Here is a 19,531-nt window from a genome sequence, read left to right on the forward strand (position 1 = left end):
ACATTCACATGGCAAATGGCTAAGGCCATCTGCCAGGAACAACTATCAACACCAATTCTCTGGCTGTGTGTTTGTGTGTGTGTGTCAGTGTATGTGTGTGTGTGTCTGTGTATATGAACCTGTGCATCTGTATGCATATATCTTTGTGTATGTGTATGTATCTCTGTGTGTGAACGTGTCTTGTATGTGCATGTGTCTGTGCATATGTCTGCATATAACTATGTGTATGTGTATCTCTGTGTGTGAGCATGTATGTGCCTTTGTATGTGTGGCTGAGTATATGTGAGTGAATGTATCTTAGTGCATGTGTGTGCTTGTATATGTGTGTCTATGTGTGTCCATGTGTGTATGTGTCCACATGTGCCTGTGTGCTTGTTTGTGTGTGTGTGTTTATGTGTGTGCATGAATGTACATGGGCATGTGTGCATGTGTATGTATATATATATTATGTGTATGTGTGTCTGTGTGTTTATCTAAGTGAAAATCTGTCTTTGACCATCTTGTTGTAAGAGACATGGGCATCCGTGTTTCCTTAAATATAGTAAAATCTTGTGTAGGTTGCTTCTGACCTTGTGCATAAGGGTGACAGATGAACACTCTCTGAGCACAAGTTGCTGTGAGCATATCCATGTTGATGGGGTCTCTGGCAGAAGCTTCTTCTTGGATGGGGTCCTGGGAAAACTGATGTGCCATCCTTGCTGAGTGTCTACCTCATCCCATTTGTGCCTGTGTCCTTCACGACAAACACTGGGAGTTATTAGTGAGTGTTTCCATGAGCCGTATCTCCTTCTGCAACATGCTGGAGTTCTTGGTGTTCATCATTGGCTTTTCAGGCAGCCATCTTTGATAGACCACAGAACCACCCTGAGAACCAGACAAAGGGGTTGACCCCATAGACCCTGCGTGAGGATTTATGACAGCCAGCTCTGCCACAACTGCCCTGACTTGTGCAGATTGCTCAGAAACACACTTTTTCCTGTGAGCAGAGGGAGGGATACCAGCATCTATCATCACCTGCTTGTAGGAGCTAACATGGATCAGCAGCAGAGTGCCACCTTCACACAGCAGCGGGTGAGTTTCCCTGTGATGGGGAAACATCTGCACCACCTGGCCTGTCAGGGCAGGTCACTTATGTACAGTCAGTGCTGTGCGCAGACCTGCGGCTCTCCTGTGTTTCACACAGAAGTTGTTTTGATAGTTTGAAAAGAGACTATTCTACCAACTTTTGATAATTTGGATATTTTTTCAGTTAGCACTCTAGCAATGATGGGTATGCACTGCCCATTCATCTTTCCCATGTGCATCTGGTTTTGACAGATTCTGCAGGTGTGTGAGTGTGTTTTTTGTAAACATTGGTGGGAGAATCAATTTACCTTCCTGTCAGCAAGTAGTTCTCCAGCCCATTTCCCCAGTAAGGAGCCGGCTTTGTTCCTGTGTTAATTATCTAATTGCCACAGGCTACAAAACTTGCCCAGGGCCACTTTAGCGTTTCTGGAAATGCTTAAGGAATTCAGGAGGAGGTGTGGCTCCAGAGGATTATAGGCACTTGGAAGTGAGGTGGGCACTAATAGAGGGGCTCCTGTTTGGAGGACAAGAGGCGTGATTCTGACTGTTAGCTTTTGGGAAGTGAATGCCACAGATCAAAATCTGACTCTGAAAGACAGGTAAGACAATCCTAATCAGATTAAACTTTCTTTTATGGAGAACAGGGGAGTCAGGTGCTCTGGCAGAGCTTCTAAGGGAAGGAAGAACTGAGGCTCCATTTACTAAGGACCTTGTCAAGATGTGTCATGTGCTCATAGATATTTCCTGGGCAACTAGATGAGACTGTGTCTGAGCAGAAAGTTTCATGACTTTCAGAAGATTGAGCAGCCCTCTACAGAATAATGTTCACACAGATGAGCATACCAGAACCTTAGAAAGGCTGTTTTTGTGAATGCACAAGCTTTGTGAGTCGAATGAGGAGAACAAGGAAGTTCATCTAACCCCACCATGTTTAAAACACAGAGCCTCTATCAAGCCACTGAGAAGATTTGGAATTATGGATAGTATAAGTCACTTAGTGAAATGACTGAGAGACTGAAATTCCTCCAATGACAAGAAGTTGCATATACAACATTTCTAAGAATTTAGTTAAAACTCTAGTAATTTAAATAAAAATTACTAAGGTTAACCTTTATTATTATGATAAATCTTTTATTGTCATGGGAGGTTGTTTTCTGCACATTAACTTTCGATTCCAATGTCAAAACAGAGGAGTAAGGAGATATCTAAAGGGTAAAGTTCTTGCTGGTCAAGAGAGTCCATGCCCACACTCCAGAAAAAGCCAGGATGACAGGAGATGTCTGTAACAAGGCCAGGGAAGACAGGGATACAGGGACCTGGAGCCATCAGCCAAGCCAAGATAGTAAGCTCTGGTTCAATGAGAGGCCTTGTCCCAGCACACAAGGTAGAGAGCTCACAGATACCACCCCAGAAATTAAGTGTAGAGTGAACGACCCTGGGCATGGATTTCTAACCTACACAATGTATACCCAAGGGTGAGCATACCTACATACAAATACACACATACACACACACACACACACACACACATACACACACACTTGCATGCATGCACACACACACTATACACATGCTAATACAATAAAATGCAGACACCTGTTTGCATCTTGTCCAGGCTCATTCATTATGACAGTTTGAAAGTTTTTGTGTGGTTTTACCAGCTATCTTACAGATGTTAGTTGAAAATAGTTATGCTTATGATCGTGGTGCATAAACCCCACAAGTGTTTGTTCAATGGCATGACTGATGGTACTTAGTTTAATATTTAGACTTAAAAATAGCAGTTTCACAAAATTCCACTTAACATTTTTTAAAATTATTCTTTATATCTGAAGCAAAATAAAATACAGTCCCTCCTGTATTGCAGCCTTTAGTTAAGCCACAGTGGTCTTCATGCCTGGCTTGGTAAGAGCAACTGAAGAGGTTGAGTCCACTGATGGGAAATAAAGTAAAACCTGTTGGCTCAAATCTTCCCTTGCTCAGCCACTCTTGCCAAGACTATGGGGACATCCTGGGCCATAGGCATACCAAGCAGAAATAAAAGAATAGCTGTGAAATCTCCTAGCTTAGGCCTGTTTCCATGCAGGCCATCTCTACAGGCCTGACAATGAGGGACTATGTAACACACAAGCCTATAACATAAAACAAAACATTAAACTTTCTCATGGTGGAGAAAGCAGGTGAAAGGGTTCTGGCTTATTAAGGAAGCAGAGTCCAGACTGCAGCTCCTATTGCTTTTGAAGTGCTCTTGAGTAATCCATGCCCAAGCCCTTTAGAGGCAGGTTGCTTTCTAAGTAAACATGGTTGCTAGGAAAGAGAGAAGCACGGGAGGGAAAGGTATCAGCCATGGGGGATTTGCAGGCATTTCTGAGATTATAAAAACCAATGTGGATGTTTCTTCTAGAAAGCCATTAGCTCCTCATGCCTCCCGTGTGGGCCCCTCTATCCTGCTTGGCCATAAGAAGGCTGCTGAGAATCATTCAAGCCAGTTACAGAAATTGCTTAAACTTAGTATTGGAACACAAACACATTAGCCCAAAGTGCTGGAAACATGGTGATGCTCACAAAAGCCCTTACTTCTTCTCTCCTTTGTACCATTCGAAGGCCGGAGGCGGGACACCTGCGCCTTCACATCTTATCAGTCCGCTGCGTCCGGGGGTCACAGTGCCAGATTTAATTTCCTGGATTGTAGGAGCAACTGAAAGAGAAACAAAAACACGACAGTGGGTAAAGAGAAGTAATCTTCAGCAGGGATGTCTCTCTCTCTCTCTCTTTCTCTCTCTCTCTCTCTCTCTCTCTTCTGTTCCTTCTGTATTCAAAGCAATATCATGCCTGGCAGTCCAGTGCAGACCAGCCCCTGTGTTTTATGCTTCAGACACTAGACCAGTCATTTTCAGCTCCATTTTTCAAGTTGGACAATAGATGAATGTTCTCGGGGAGTACAGAGTAAATGCAATACATTTTGGCTGGTTTTCTATTGGAAAAATAGCACAGTGAGGTGAATACCTCATCAATATCCTGGTCAAACCATACTCCATCTCACCCTCCTTTATAGAGTGATCACAGGCAGCTGGCACTACTGCTTCAGGTTCTTGTTTTCCTCACATGATGCTCTGAGCCTGGACAACATTATTCCCATTTCATCAATATGAAAACCTGAGTTCAGGGCATGAGGGTCAAACTGCTATGTAGATGCAGAGTTTCAAATCAGCTATGGCTAGGGAGGCAGGGGACCCTTTCCTTGTCTTTTGTGACTGTTATCCAGTTTCCTATCCCCAGATGCTCTTCACTTCCAAAGATCTGTTTAGGATGCTCTGTCCTCCCTTATCCTCCCTGTGGCTCCAGCTAAAGCAACTTTCTCTTTAGAGCCGTTTACTAGAGTTGATCAAACTGTAGACTTTATTCACCAAATGGTTACTGAGCCTTCCACATGTTCCAGGCAGTTCTCAAAGCACAATAAAGTCAGATTCCGAAAAAACCGAGTATGCGTCCTAGAACATGTGGGAGAAAAGGGGATAGACTACAGACAGTAAAATTCATGGCCACGTGGCGTAAATACAGTGCCAAGTGTCAGAAAGTGACAGATGTATTGTGATGTACTGCACTGGAAACATTTCTTGGGCCCTGGGTTTGAGCCTCCCAGGATCATGGCCAAAAAGATACCAACAAACAGAATGAGTTTCACCTACACATCTCAGGTGTTCTTTCTTGTACACTCAAATACAGAAATGGTAAGTCCTCCCAGAGGAGAGACCATGAAAGAGTCGAGGGGTATGTGTGCTAGCTTTGTGGATATCTGAAGAAAGCCTCCAGGAAGAGAACACATAAGGTCTGAGACCTGAGCGCCACAGAAATTCTCATTTTTGTGAAACAAAGAGAGATAGGGCCACGATGGGAGGAAGATGGAGACCAGGAAGGGCCTTAAGGATCCTTGGAGATCTAAAGAAATGGCACAGCCTAACACAGGAATGTCAACTATATTGTGCTTTACAAGGGTCCAGTGCTGCTGTGCTGAGGAAAGGCTAACTGAGGGCACGGTGGAAGAGGAGGGAGACTTTGGGACTAGGAGGCAATTAAAATTATTGCTGACACACAGGCAATGGGTTTGTTGGACAGTGCCTAGGCTTGGGATCCATGAAGACCAACAGGACTCTTGACAGAAGACGGTGTAGTGCAGAAACCATTAGGAGGTGAGGGCAATTGGCTCAGACCACTGGGCAGTTTGCCAGGGTACTCACGCAGTGTGACGGGATCAGGAGCTGGATGAAAACCCTTTACATAAGCATCTGCATTTGACAAGGTTTGAATATAATAGATTCTAAATTGCACCACACAGAGGGGTCCCTACACCTAGAAACTCGAAGATGTAAATACAAGTAATTTGAAAACGTGAGCTGGGCGTGTACTGGGAGTACATCTGAGGATTCCACAGAAAGCAATAAAACATGGAGGCCTTCATGTCTAGTTCCAGGGTCTTGTGAATATGAAAGCATTCTTAAAAGAGAATGTTGTCTTTCCTTTAAACATCCCTAACTACATTCATCATTTTCTATACCAGGTACTTCATTTTGAAATAATAACACCACTATTAGCTGCAGTAATTTTATTCTCAATAGTAAAGTTTAAGTTATAATCTAAGAAAAAATGAAAGGTAATAATTTTAATTGCTTTAATAACTTGGTGAAAGTAATGAAAGAATGTTTATCAGAAATGTTTGAATGAGAAAATAATATGAAATAATACATGTCTACATGTAGTTTAGATATATGAATGCACATATATTGACAGAAATACACTATAAGGAACAATTCTATAATCTTTAACTTTTTTTCAAACAGAGATTCATGCCGCCTTGGAGAATGCAGCCAAAGACACATGAGACCTCTCCAACACAGTCCTCCCCCCCACGCCTGTCAGCTGTTACGTGCCTGCTCATCGAGAGAGGTGCAGCCTAGAGGCGTGTTCTCTAGTGCTCTCAGAGGCTTTCCGGGCCTCTTTTTGTCAGGCTAACAAGCTGTAATCTTTTGATTTCCAGCTATTATTGAAGACAAATCACCATATGCAACAGGCCCTCTGTCAGAGCTTCCACTGCTAACCTGGTTAGTGAAATTAGTCTCCCATTTGTCAAGGGGGCCATGACTCATTACAAACAAATGCATGAAATCCCAAACATTGCCTGAAAACCCAGGTGTAATGAAGCGAAATGAAAACGTAATTCATCATTAAAATGCTCTTATACAGTCCAGTGTGCAGATGGCTGGGCACTGGGTGCTTCATAGCTGGAGTTAAAGAGACAGTACCCTACCTGGAAGCATGTGGGCAGCTCTAATGGACACATACTCTGTTACATGGAATTATAGACAAAAGAACGCATCAATAATAGAAATATTCATAAGAAAATGTCCCAGGTGCATATTGTGTGATGGAGACACTGACCTTGGGGTGGGGGGGGTGCGGGGCCCTCAGTGCGGAGAGTGCTTCTCATGGACATTGCAATTCATATCTACAGTTATAAAATTGAGCTAAAGTCTCTATTGATTTTTCTTAGAGACATGAAAATTCACATTACATTTTCATGCTATTGTACATTTTTGCAAGGACTTTGTGGGAAACATGATTTATTTAATTATTCCTTTTTCCATCAGTATCAAATTAATGAAACAATAATAAAAATACCCCATATGGCTGGACACAAACTCCAGTGCATGTGAAGCAGCTCAAAGAATGGAACTTCTCTTCTGGGTGGCCATAACTTCGCTCATTATCTTCATGGTAAGAGCTGAGCGAGGATCACTGTGAGCAAAGAGCTGTGAGTAGGGTCTAAATGCAAGTGAGGCAGACCAAGAGCCAAGGTTAGCTCCCCAGAGCCCAGAAGAAGAGTCCATGGCCCCAACAGAATATGGGAGAGGGCACAGTGTTTCCTGCTTCTGAGAACCAGGTTTTAGCATCTGAGAGGCCAGAATAGCAGATTTAGATGCTGCTCCATGGAGATGAGGTTTGGCAGACGTTTTATTGGAAGAGTGGTATTTACTTAAATCCATGAAAAGTCATTGGCTACTGTCTGGAACAGCATGCCAAAAAAAAAAAAAAAAAAGAATGGAGCAGGTGGACTTATGGGAGCTTCCTGGTATCCCTCAGGATCATGAGAAAATCATTGGCTACTCCACAGAGAAGGGGGGATTTGTGAAAAATAATTAACTACATCCTTAGCCATAGATAGACCTGCCTAGTTGATCAGTAGCAGCTGGATGATTTTAGGGAAATTCCAAATTCACAGTGCTTTAAGCCCCACTCATCTGTTTGACCCCAGAAATGTCTGAGGATGCCAGGTAGGCTTTGTGCTTCTCAGAGGCCATGCTGCCAACACAAGTATTATGAATCTTTCCCTGGGTGGAGGTTTAAAAAATTTATATGAAGAAAAATTTATCAAAGAATTCCAGAAGGTTTTACTTGTTGCTTGTTCCACCTATTGACTTATGATTGACTTTAATACTGATTATTTATTATTATTATTATTATTATTATTATTATTATTTTAAGCAGAAAGCTCTAGGATTAAGAGTTTGTGCTAGTACTGAGCCACACCACAACTAGAACTATATTGTTCCAGTAAATAACACAAGTTCACAGTGTGATCACATATCCTGCAAAACATAGCCTTTAGGTACTCTGAGTAAGAAAGAAGTCGAAAGTATTTTCACTGAGGGGGTGTGGTAACCCACTTGCTTGACAACCACTACTCCCAGTTAAACTTCCAGCTAAACCTGGAACAGCTGAAACCATAAATATGCTAGGTCGGCTTGTCCAAAATAGCAATTCTATGCTAAAATGCCCTTTGTTTAAGAAAATGAATTAATGCCTGCCCTGGAAAAAAATGCTTAAATGGAGTGACTACTATGTGAATTTCTGCTCTGTGCCAGCCATGTGATCTCTAAGGATATCAGGAAGGGACACACAGGCACAGTAAAGTGTTTGTGTTTCTCTCTTCACAAAGACTGCTTGATTTCACACAAATGTAAGATTTTAAAAGCATTAAAGTGGTAAAGGAAGTCACTTGATCCCTCAAATTTTATGAGTACAATGGTGTTCCTTGATGTAGACTTATAGGTGCGCACTTCAGGCATTTGAGCACAGTGCCCTTTGCCAAGTCTCAGATGCTTATGAGCTGAAGCGACACACAGTGAAAAACAGTTTCAGAAGTGTCGTCACACAGACGTTAGTCAAGTGCTAAGAAGAGATGCTGGGAAATACAACACAAAGGTCAACCAGGGCTCACTCAGCACTTGGATAATTAGATGCTTTGCAAAGAGGCATCTTTCCTTGTCATTGTCTCTGTGGGGTTAGATTCTTGCATTGTGTAGCCAGTCATTCTAGAAAGATGAGAATGAAAGGTTCTTCATCAAAAACTCCGGGCTGTGCAGGTACGGACAACAGAAATGCTCTATTTGGCACTTAAAAGCCTAATCAGACTAATTTTCTTAGTGACACCACAATAGCCCAAAGACCTTCTTGTCTTTTGCCATCCTCAGTGGGTGATCTGGCTACTCACAGCCTTGTCATCAAAAACACGTGCATGCTGAAGAATTACTTAGCCAAGGCAGGCAAAATGCAATCTGGAAGACTCAATGACTAAAAGCTGAAAACTATCCTCATACCTCAGAATGATGTGCAGTGATAAGGACAGATCATTACATAACTGCATCAAGGAAGCATGCCCAGGGAGGAATGGGAAGTGTAGGTCTTCCAAAGAATACGTTGTCAGTAAGAATCATCTTGACAGAAGGGATATAGGTAAGCAAACAATGATACCCTTGATTTGGATTCCAGGAGTTATGGATTAAAATTAAGCAGTCTTGGTCAGATAATCTTTGTAACTAAATAAAGAATTCTAGAAATCACACATAGAAGGTAGGTTCAATCTTTGTGTATGTGTCTATGCGTTTCTGTGCACACATGTGTGTATGTTTGTGCATACACACATACATACATGCAGTGGTAGGATTCTAATCAAGGCCTTGGGAAATTAGAACCAGGCTATAGCATGTGGCTGAACCACAGCCTTCTGTATATTATTACCACAGACCAGGAGGATGGGAATTGAAAACATTTTCTCTGAAGCCAGTAGACTCTGAGTGCACAAATACCAACAATATTTCAATCTACTTATAAAACATATCCTTAGTTTATAAACTATACATTTTAAGTTCAAGAGGAGCCAGGAACTTAACATGTTATTGCTGATTTTAAAAAGTGTGAGGAATTCATACCATCATACTGCTTACAAAAATCAAGTCACAGTTAAATCACATGATTTGAGGATGTCAGCATTGTTCAACCTCTGGCCATTCATCTGCAGCTTTACTCTAAAAGTAAACTTAGTAAACTTCTAGGCAGTGGTGAAGCATGTGGTAAGAAGCCTCTATTTGTAGTTGTGTGAAGCTTTAATACCAAGTTAAATGTGTCTAAATCTCAATTTCTTTAGCTGTAAAATAAATGCTACCCACTTTCCCAAACTGCTGTCCAGGCAATATAAGATGAGCCTGGAAGAGCTTAGCTTAGTGGTTTGCACTGAGGTAGAAGTCAATAAAAACATTATCTAAACCAGGAGTTATCACAGGGGGACAAGAACCATGGCCATGCTCGCCTTGCTGAGCAAAGACTGAGTCAAGATACAGACAAAAAGCAGAGCTGATTTTTACACTCATGTTTTCCTTATGCTAGAAGCCAGTAATTAACTCAACTGGAAGCCGATCTGGGATATTATTTTTCCCTCTCCCAGAATTCCACATGCATTCTGCCTTTCAGGAGGTAGTTGACTTTTTCAAAAGGCAGATAGGGTACACTTTGTCTTATATTTGCTTGGCTAAGGTATAAGATATTTGGGCTTCAAATATTGAGGTAGAGCATGAAAACTACGTGTAGCACAAAAGAATATCTTTTAGAAAGACGTGTATTATGCTGGGAAATCCTTTGCTTGGATATTTTAAAATCAATGAATTGACTGAGTCAAGCATTTGATGAAGTAGTTTTCTGGCCATAATTTATATATTTAGAACAAAACCCCTATATATAAGCCTTGCAGAACACTGTGGGAGAGGAAGTGAAATGCAAAGATTTTAGGAAGCAGAGGACTGGTACACCAGCAGAGGAACAGTCAAAAGGACCCTAAAGACAGGAAGGTCCTGGGAAGGACTGGGGAACGAGTAAGAAGAGGTGAATAGGATCAAGACATATTGTATGCCATCTCCCTAGAATTAATAAAAATGTCATTAAAAAGAATTTCTGCTTATTATTCTAAATAATAATATATTTTTAAAGAAAGCCTGGCATTTGTCTCAAAATGTGGCTGTAATAATTCCACATGTCTAGGATTATCACTGTCAGTTGTTTAGACTGGCACTGGTAATACTAGAGATGGAGAGACTCCTTCCTCAGGATTCTCAGGAGATCATTTCCCATCTGACCTCAGGCCCAGCTTTTTCCAAAAGCCTGACTGTAAACACAGAGCATCAGGGAGGGAACTGCAGCTGCCATGTTTCTGCCTCACAGAATAAGTATAGAATCAGTTTCTTAGTTGACTGAATGGTTTATTATTTCCTTTGGTTACTGTGGCCTTCAATAATCTTAAAATAGAACATTAAGAAGTTGATTAAAATTCAGTTATTAAATTGTTTAATTCTGAGAAATGAATAATTCATATTGCTAATGCATTCTAAAGAATCCTTCCACACATAGCCGTACAGGAAAAGAAACCTCTGAGGAACTAGGAAGAAAAAGAGAAATTAAAGAAAAAATGCAATTTTATTTATATAGAGAGCTTGTAAACTGCTCATTTCTCTCTTCTGCCCTCTGTATCAAATGCCTGAGGGAAGAGGATGGAAATCTAGCAAGATTATATAGCCTATGTGCCCCCTGAAGGAGATCACCCCAAATGAAAAACACTGATTCTTTAGAGGATTGGTCTTTCCCTTCCCTGCTATGACCAGACACCTGACAAAAGCCATGCCAGCAGGGGAGGGGGGTTCTCCGGCTCCCGCTGTGAGGTGACAGCATGGTAGTTGGTGGTAGCTGCCGCTCACACATGAAGGAACCCAGAGTCAGGGAGTAGACCATGAGCTTCGCATGAGCTCAAGGTCAGCTCCACAGGGACACACAAATGTGCCCTAGTAATAGAACAAGCCTGTTCACCAGAACCACATTGCCTCCATGTGTTCTGAGGTTTGAACTGTCCATCACCTTTGCATTCTGGGGAAGTGTGCTGTGGTGTTTCCCTGTGTCCAGAGCAAAGATACAGAAGTGTGTGCAGACTTGCCATGGACCCACAGATAAGCATTGAGCAAGAAGTGGGATCTGTGGTAGAACAGAGGGATATTTTTATCCTCATTTCAAAAATGCCATGTTTGCTGTTTGGTTCAAGGAGAAGGAGAAGTGAATGAGAGTAAACTTCAGGAGAGCAAGATGAAGACAAGCAGAAGGTACACCACCACCAAATGTTGAATCGCCAAGCAGGAGCTGTGGGAGACGGTGGGTAAGAAAACTGCGATTTTCAAAAGAGGTGCTGTGAGTTTATTTGGGACTAGGAATATTTTACAAGGAAAAAAATCCTTCCTACAGTGATTAAATAAAAACATGGCAAGACAAAAACTGCCTGGCAGAAAAGTAATTTGACAACTGAAGAGTGTGTCAAGAAAGAAAAAGTCTGACTGACAAAAAGAAACTTGATTTCAGCAAGAACAGCACACAAACTGTCAAGAAGAGCCCAGCTTCAGCCCGCTTCTCACAAATATTTATTTAGTGCAGCTCACCCCATCTTCCTGGCCTCGTTCTCATTTTGTGCACCTCACTGCAAACTGCTGGATCCCCTGTGTACACTGCTCTCACCCGGAAGAGCGTGTTGTTCATCAGCAGCTCTATGATCAGTGCACTGCCATCTTCAGAAAACAATGCCAGGTCCTGAGAGATCCATTCCTGTGTTTAAAATACAATCACTTTAAGCACACAATGGCTATGCCACAGGAATGTTCTCAGGCCAGAGTACTGCTGTTAGGACATCTTCCAGGCCAACGTCAACACAACAAGCATTTTGTAGCACAGAGAAATGAGTAGTTGCTCTTTTTTATGTTGTTATTAATTATTTTAGCAATCATATATTAGGATTTATCAAGTGCCTGCTTTCAACCTTTGCTATAAGGATGTGGTATTGAATGAAGGGTCTTCTCTTGTAGAGTATGTATTTTAATGAGGGGTGACAACTACCAAACAAAGGGAAAGAAACTGTGATGCAGTGATTATTGGTGCTGGGAGTAAGACTTCTAATAGGTGTAGAGGCCATTGGAGTTCTTATTCCACATGGTGGGGTTGAGGGGTCTTCTTTAAAGTGCAGAGGCTGCAAGAAAATGAGGGTGTGCCATACAGACACAGAAGATGGGCATTCCAGACTGAAGGGTGTCAGGTATAAAGCCTCGAGTGGGGCTTTTCAAATAACACATCGGAAAGATCTTGAAAAGGTTGTAAGAAAAATGACACAGATACTGTGGTGTGTGGTGGGAATGTAAATCCCTAGGGCCTCATAGGTCTCTGATGAATTACACCTGAGTTCAGAATTACAGAGTTTATGCATGAGTGATAAGGAAGGCAGCACTCTGCAGGGATAAAGGATTTCATGTGTTTTAACAGAAAAACTTAGGATGCTGTGTTGAAAACAACACGTAGACATAGCAAAGATAAGAGTGTGAGGACCAGGTGTGGCCAGGAAGACGTTGTCTTGACAGACACAGACTGGGCCATTGCGGGGGCTTCCTCAGCTCCTCAGGGCCATGTGAAGTCCACCTGGACACTTAAACAGAGTCTTATTTCCTCATGTGTCCAGCGACTCCATGTTTATTCTTATTGCTTTCTTCTCTTCATTCATTTCCTTAGTGGTGAAGGACTGAAGCCATGGACATCATAGAGAAGCTCTGGGTTCTACCGGAAAGATGGCTAATGGGTAGTTCAAGGCCAGGAAGTTTCAGGAATGATATAGACACTGAAGATCTTTGCTGAGTCAGTGAACAGTGAAGGAAGGCACCATCTCTGTGAAGAACTGCCCAACTGTCTACCAGTCTGAGCTCTTTCTATAATTCACCTCTCCAGACCTTTTGTTTTAAAAATTATTTTACACTCACGTTTACATGTGTGTGTGCATGCGCATGTGAGCACCCACGTGCATATTTGTGAGCATGGCCATGCATCAGCACTCCACGTTCCCACCATATGGCATGTGAAGGGCAGAGGACGACTTATAGGAATTGATTCTTTTTCTTCCATGTGAATTCTGGGGCTTAGACTCAGGCCCTCAAGCTTGATTAGCAAGTGGTTTCATGGTTTGCTCCATCTTTCCAGTCCCTTTCTAGGACATTTTAACTCAATTATTTAAATTTCCCAAGTAGTTCTGATGATTGTGGATGGTGGTCAGGGAGTAACATAATAATCCTATGCACTTTATTATGTGCTTTAATATGTATAAAAATGCCATTTCCTGATAATGTACATTTCTCAAAGATGTTTAATGAATAAAGATCGAGACATGGAATTTATTATTATTAACCTATAAATTCATCGAAACTTTAGATTTTTAAAGCTGAAGCTTTTCTGAAATTACATATTAAAGACACAGGGGAAAATATTGTAATTAAGTAAATGGATCTGCCTGTTAAGGATCTATGGTTTATTCTGACCAAATGTCCTTCTTTAGTTGAATCTGAAATGTGTTATAATTTGAGTAGTCTATCCACTTTGTGTGTAAACTAAAGGCGGGATTTAAAACAGTCTGTGCACAATGAAGTTATTAGAAGCAAGTCATTTGCTTATCCAGGAGACCCGATGGAGGACCCCGAAGCAGAGTGGGCTGTGGTCACCTGCTCTTGTTGTTCTGTTTATGTCTCCAGCGCAGGTCTGTGTCTGGATCTGAGTTCACAATATTTTAGTGTGAATCTCATGGAGAAAGTCATGCGTAACTATGTTGCAAGACAATGAAGCTGATCTGGATGATACACACTCCTGGATTCATCTACAAACCTTTTCACAGATTCCCCACAGCCTAGGATCCCAAAGCATGTGGTGTGAGGGTACCTATGGAGGCCAGAGAAAGGCACTGACTACCCCAAGCTGGCTGAGAGGCCTATAGCCCAGAACTTATCTCCATTTGTCTGCAGAAAATGCTCTTAACTGCTGATCTAAATTCCCAGCCTCCCACTCTTCATACAGAGGGAAACCTGTGAGGTGTACTGCCCACAGTATCAAATAATGCATCTTACTGTGTCCTGATGCAGTGTGTGTGTGTGTGTGTGTGTGTGTGTGTGTGTGTGTACAAATGCCCACACATGTTTTCTGTTTCTTCCAAATGGAAACAAACCTATATTTGGTAACTGAACCAAATGTTCAAATTCATAAACAACCAAAAATTCAGATTACTCAGCATTGACTTATCCTTACAGAATATGCACAAACATTGGGCAGAGCAGGCTTTGCCTTTTAACAGTTTAATAAGCTCCAGGACTTTCATGCATACTTGTTGCGTTGCCCCAGTGACTCATCATAATTCTAATATGCATTTTATATCTAGTTACAGCGCTTACGAAGATTTGGTGTGGACAGTGAGTCATTACAGCTAGCATGTTCATAATGATCATGAACTGAATTTATTAGCGTTTACACCCTCACTCAGCTGTAGTAACTTCCAGCTTCACCTCAGTTATTAACCACATTGTCTGATTAAACAAATATTTGTGTGGAATTAATTACAAATGTCAAAAGCAGTGTTCACAAATTCCTGCTTTGCCAAATTTTATCAAGCTACATTTCAATTTCCAGAATATCCCATTACCAGAAAAACTCATTTCACAACATTCAATATCATTTTTCTCAATTATTTAAGACATCGTAGTCTTAAGATATTTCAGTAGAAAGCCTGAGTTCAGATGAGTACCATTCTGTGAGATCAGCTATTTATATCCCAAATACAAAGATAAGGAAGTAAACAATCCTCCCATTTGGTAAACATTAAGAATATTTCATTTCTATCAATAAGAGTAATTGATATAATTGGTATAATGCATTTCTAGGAATTAGATGGGATTTTTTTTCTTCTAAAATTGTTCATATGAGAAAAACAAAAGAAATTCCAACCCAGATTGACTTTCTGCCCTTGCAGTTTAGTGCAGGCCATGAGACTTAGTGGCTGTACAGGGCATGCTATTTATAGTTAGTATTGTTATAAGATTTTCTCACTAACGTTCACCTTTACAGAGAAAGAGAACACTGACCAGAACTAGCAAGTGAGTACAACTACAGCTGTTCTCAGGTCAGGCTGTTGTTTTTGTTCCAATGGTTGTGTTTGACTCAGTCAATGATTAATTTCACTGAGCAGAAGCACATATAAAAGACAGAAATAATACCAGAATTAACAAGCAGACCTATCTGAAAAATCATGGATTTTGACATCTGTATGGTGTATCAGTTAGGAGCTTTGTATTAAAATCCAGTTGACTAGAAGGCCAGCTTAAGACAATAGTAAAGAGTGAGATACAGTTGATTATTAAAATTATCTTTATCTATCTACCTAACTACCTACCTGTCACATGGATGTATTTGCCTATTGTATTGTGTATGTTTGTTTGTATGTATATATTATATGTATCTATTATGTATATGTATGTATCTACTATATGTTTGTCTAGTGTGTGTGTGAGAGAGCATGCATGCACTCACAGAAGCACATGCATATAGATGTCTCAGGACACCTTGCAGAAACTGGTTTTCTCATTCTAATGTGAGCATCCTGGTGATTAGACTCGGATTAGGCTTGTTGTGAGTGCCTTTACCTGCTGAGACAACTTACTGGCTCCAAATGTTCAACGTTATGTCTCCATTATGTCTCCATAACTCAAGGACGATGAAATACACCCTAAAGACTCATGGATGTAAATGAGAGAGCACACACAAAGAAAGCATATCACATAACAGATATTGAAAACCTCAAAAAGTCTCATGACCCATGTGTTCCCAATATCTGAATCCAACAACGCTTTCTGTTTGACAGAGGCCAGAAGTTACCTTCTATGGACTCCCAAATAGTTGTGCTGGGATCACTGAGGTCTGTGCACAGGGCATGCATAGATGTTCATCTACATACACACAGTTTTCATGCAGTCTATGTACAATATTCATATGTGTTCATGTGTACATGAGTACACACATGCTACACATGAATGTTTATACAAGTACAGGAGTGTGGACGTGCACACTTGGTTATCAAGTTCCACTGACTGCCACAACTGCCCATGCTGTATATAACAGTGTCATATACCATGGGCTTGAGTTGCTAATCTGCCCATCTCATATCTCTATGACAAAAACCATCTATAAACCTGTAGAATGCTTCCTGGCCTATGCTATGAGTTGATATAATTAGATTCTTTTAGTATTTCTAATAATAAAGCATTATAGATAACTATTTTATATTATATAAATTATATTCCAGAATTATTACCATTTCTATAGCATATCTCTACAGCACCATTATTTTAAAGTTAGAGCAATTATCTCCTTAAATACATTATAAGTTTATAATGCATACGTTTATAATTATAATTATATAATTATGTAAGTGTATAATGTATAAGTTTATAATTATAAGTTTATAATGTATTTAAGGAGATAAAGGTTGTGTTTAAGTCCTTATTGTCAGTTTGTGATTTATGTGACAAACGTTTATTGAACATTGCTGAATATAGAATAGCTCTCACAGCCGGAATTCATACATTCTCTTCATGTGAAGTATATAAGAGAATTTTAGGATCTCTATGATTCAGTATTCTGACTTAGGAAATGCTTTTTCAGGGTGATTCTGTCTTTGGCAAGCTATATCTCTGCTAAGGTGGAATAAGCAAGGTATGTGGTGAAACACTCTTTCAGTCCACTCAGCACTGTGATGAAAACATTCTTTGAGTATTCATTCTGTTTCACTGGATGGCTAAAAGCATATTTTTATGTTATTCTACTCTTACACTAAGGCTGCATCCAGCCTTCATCAGAGAGGCTTCTTACTGCAGAGGGTGGCAGTTGGTGCAAAAAATTTACTTAGCCAACATGCTGAAAATGAGTGATGGCAGACTTCTCTAACAAGCCCTCCAGGACTTGGGGACCATCGCAGAAGAGGGGGTGAAAAGAATCCAAGAAGCAAAGGTTGGGGAGATAAGTAGGAAAAATGTCTCTTGAAAATCACTAGTGTTGACTAGGTGCAGTGTGGTTACATTTGCAAGACCTGGGCCCCTCAATGCCCCTGTATAGATGAGGGAGGTGTCCACTGGGCCCTGCACTCCTCGAGAGACGACTGGCAATTAAAAGCTCTTGGGGGGATGTAATTTTCTTTAGTGGTTGTAGCTTTTGAAACTTGCCTTTACTCCAATAAGTAACCTTCCACCCATGGCTGGGATAGAAACTACATTTAAACTAAGCGGGCCACACATCTTAAAAGATAAGAAAGTAGGAAGGAGAGAGAGAGAGTGTGCAAGAGAGAACAGGGGGTTAAATGATAAAAATTACATAATGTGCATAACTGTTAAACAGGAGCAACTGTGCATCTTGAATGCATTTGATGAGTTCTGTTTCTAACTGTTTCTTTGGCACCCATGAACTTCATGTAACACCTCCATTCCCAAGGGTGGAATATCTGCTCCCTCTCTGGTTTGTATTTTCTCTTTCCTCGCTGCCCTGGAATGCTGCTGGCATCCTCTGCCATCTCTTCGGTGACTATATGGTAATCCAGCAGGGGTCAGAGTTAATTACTGGAGTCTCAGCTTTCATTGAGTGCTTTCAAAGCCCCATTAAGTTATTGTTGATAATTTTTCTGTGATCTAAAGCTAACTCTTCTGAGATAACATTGCAGCATTTCAGACACCCTGACAGTCTCAGCAGAAATGAAAAATACTGAGGAAGGTGTTTGCTGAGCCTGGGTCTGATCACTGATTCTGAATTAGTTATATGAATTTGAGTTCTCTTGCTCACTCCCACCAAAAAGAGAAGAAGGGCTAATGTCTGTGAACACAGGTCCACAGATGGATCCCTTTGCTATCTTTTTGTTCTGGGAAAGGGAAGAGCACACATTGTTTCCATCAGAGAAAATTTACAAATAGAAGTCCCGGGTGCCTGCAACTCCTTAGAAGTCCAGCTGTGGAGGATGGTACGGTCTGATACATGGGCTAGAAGCCGCAAGTCACTCTGACAAGGTGATGTTTTATAAAAGGAAACTAAGAATGCAGAGACAGAGAATTGGAAAAAGACTGAGCTGTTTTGATTGGGGTTGCAGGTCTCCTGTGAGGCATACCTACATTTGTTTGCCTGTCCAAACGGCTCTGAGCACAGCACTGTGTGAGCTTTGGGGAATTCTCACAGTATCTTCTGACAGCTTGTGGCTATTTTATTTGTGGACAGATGGAGCCATTTTGTACAGGAGTGGCCAGAACAAGCCTGTGGGCCATGCCTGACCTTAAGCAAACATCAGGTAGAGCCAGCGTGAGGCTTGGCAAAGCAGTCCTGGCAAAACTGTCTTAGCCAACTATTTGTGAGCACAGACAGCAGGGGGCGATGGTGAGCACCATTACAGTGATGTGCAGGCAACTGAGGCTTGACTTGCAGCTTCTCTGCCACCTGGTGAAGAGAGGAATTGGGATCATCCATGCTGTCACTGTATTTTCCATCCTGGACTGCAAATGGAAGGCCAGGCCCTTGCAATCACAATGATTGCTCGGTCCCCCATGGACAAAATCCTTTAGTTCACTCACAACCACTTGTATTTCTCTGTCTCTTTTTTTCCTTTAAATTGCTATGATAACTGAAGAGGAGACTACAGCGGGGCTAAGTTAGATGTATGAGGCTTGTTCACAGCTCTTATATAGCACTTCTATGGGGGTCTCCAGTTCTTGAGCCATGTGGAAAAAAAAAAAAAAACCTCAACAGGGCAAAAGAAGAATGCAGAAGCAACAGAATGTCTGAAAAACTATGTGAGATCCATGAAGGGAGGAGCCCACAGCATCTGCAGTTTCCTCTTCATCCATCTTGCCTGCTTTCATCTATTTTTTTGTCAACTTTCTCATTACTGTTGAATTTAAAAGGTTTTCTTCCTATGATATGCTGTTCAGAACTAGTTTAAACTGGAAGCTGTCCTCTCCCTTTTAGATTGTTCCTTGACCTGTGGTTGGTCTATCACTGACTGTTGGCTCAGCCTTGTTGCTTCACATTAATTTAGAGTTGAGGCTTTCCCAGGAAAGCCAGGAGGGAAGAGGACTTCTCTTGCATTATAGGTACCCGACCCCTTTCTTCCAGATCCACTAGTCATATACAACTTCTGCCTCACAACTCCAAATTAGTGTGGTCTTTAGTTGGGTCTTTGCTGACTTGCCACACAATCTTAGGAGATGAATTTTGA

The 19,531-nt window shown here is 41.2% G+C and overlaps 1 protein-coding gene across 2 annotated transcripts in view; it reads right to left on the reverse strand.

The window, feature by feature from the left end:
• The window catches only part of Negr1 (neuronal growth regulator 1), a 727,040-nt gene that overhangs the window by 157,810 nt on the left and 549,699 nt on the right, over positions 1-19,531 (reverse strand). For both annotated transcript variants that reach the window (XM_060392439.1, XM_060392438.1), the window contains exon 5: positions 3,643-3,763. In XM_060392439.1, coding sequence (XP_060248422.1) covers positions 3,643-3,763 — 121 coding nt within the window. The remainder of the gene's footprint in view (positions 1-3,642; positions 3,764-19,531) is intronic.

Source organism: Meriones unguiculatus, chromosome 10 (genome assembly GCF_030254825.1).
Source record: "Meriones unguiculatus strain TT.TT164.6M chromosome 10, Bangor_MerUng_6.1, whole genome shotgun sequence".
In the NCBI taxonomy this organism is placed as follows: Eukaryota; Metazoa; Chordata; class Mammalia; order Rodentia; family Muridae; genus Meriones; species Meriones unguiculatus.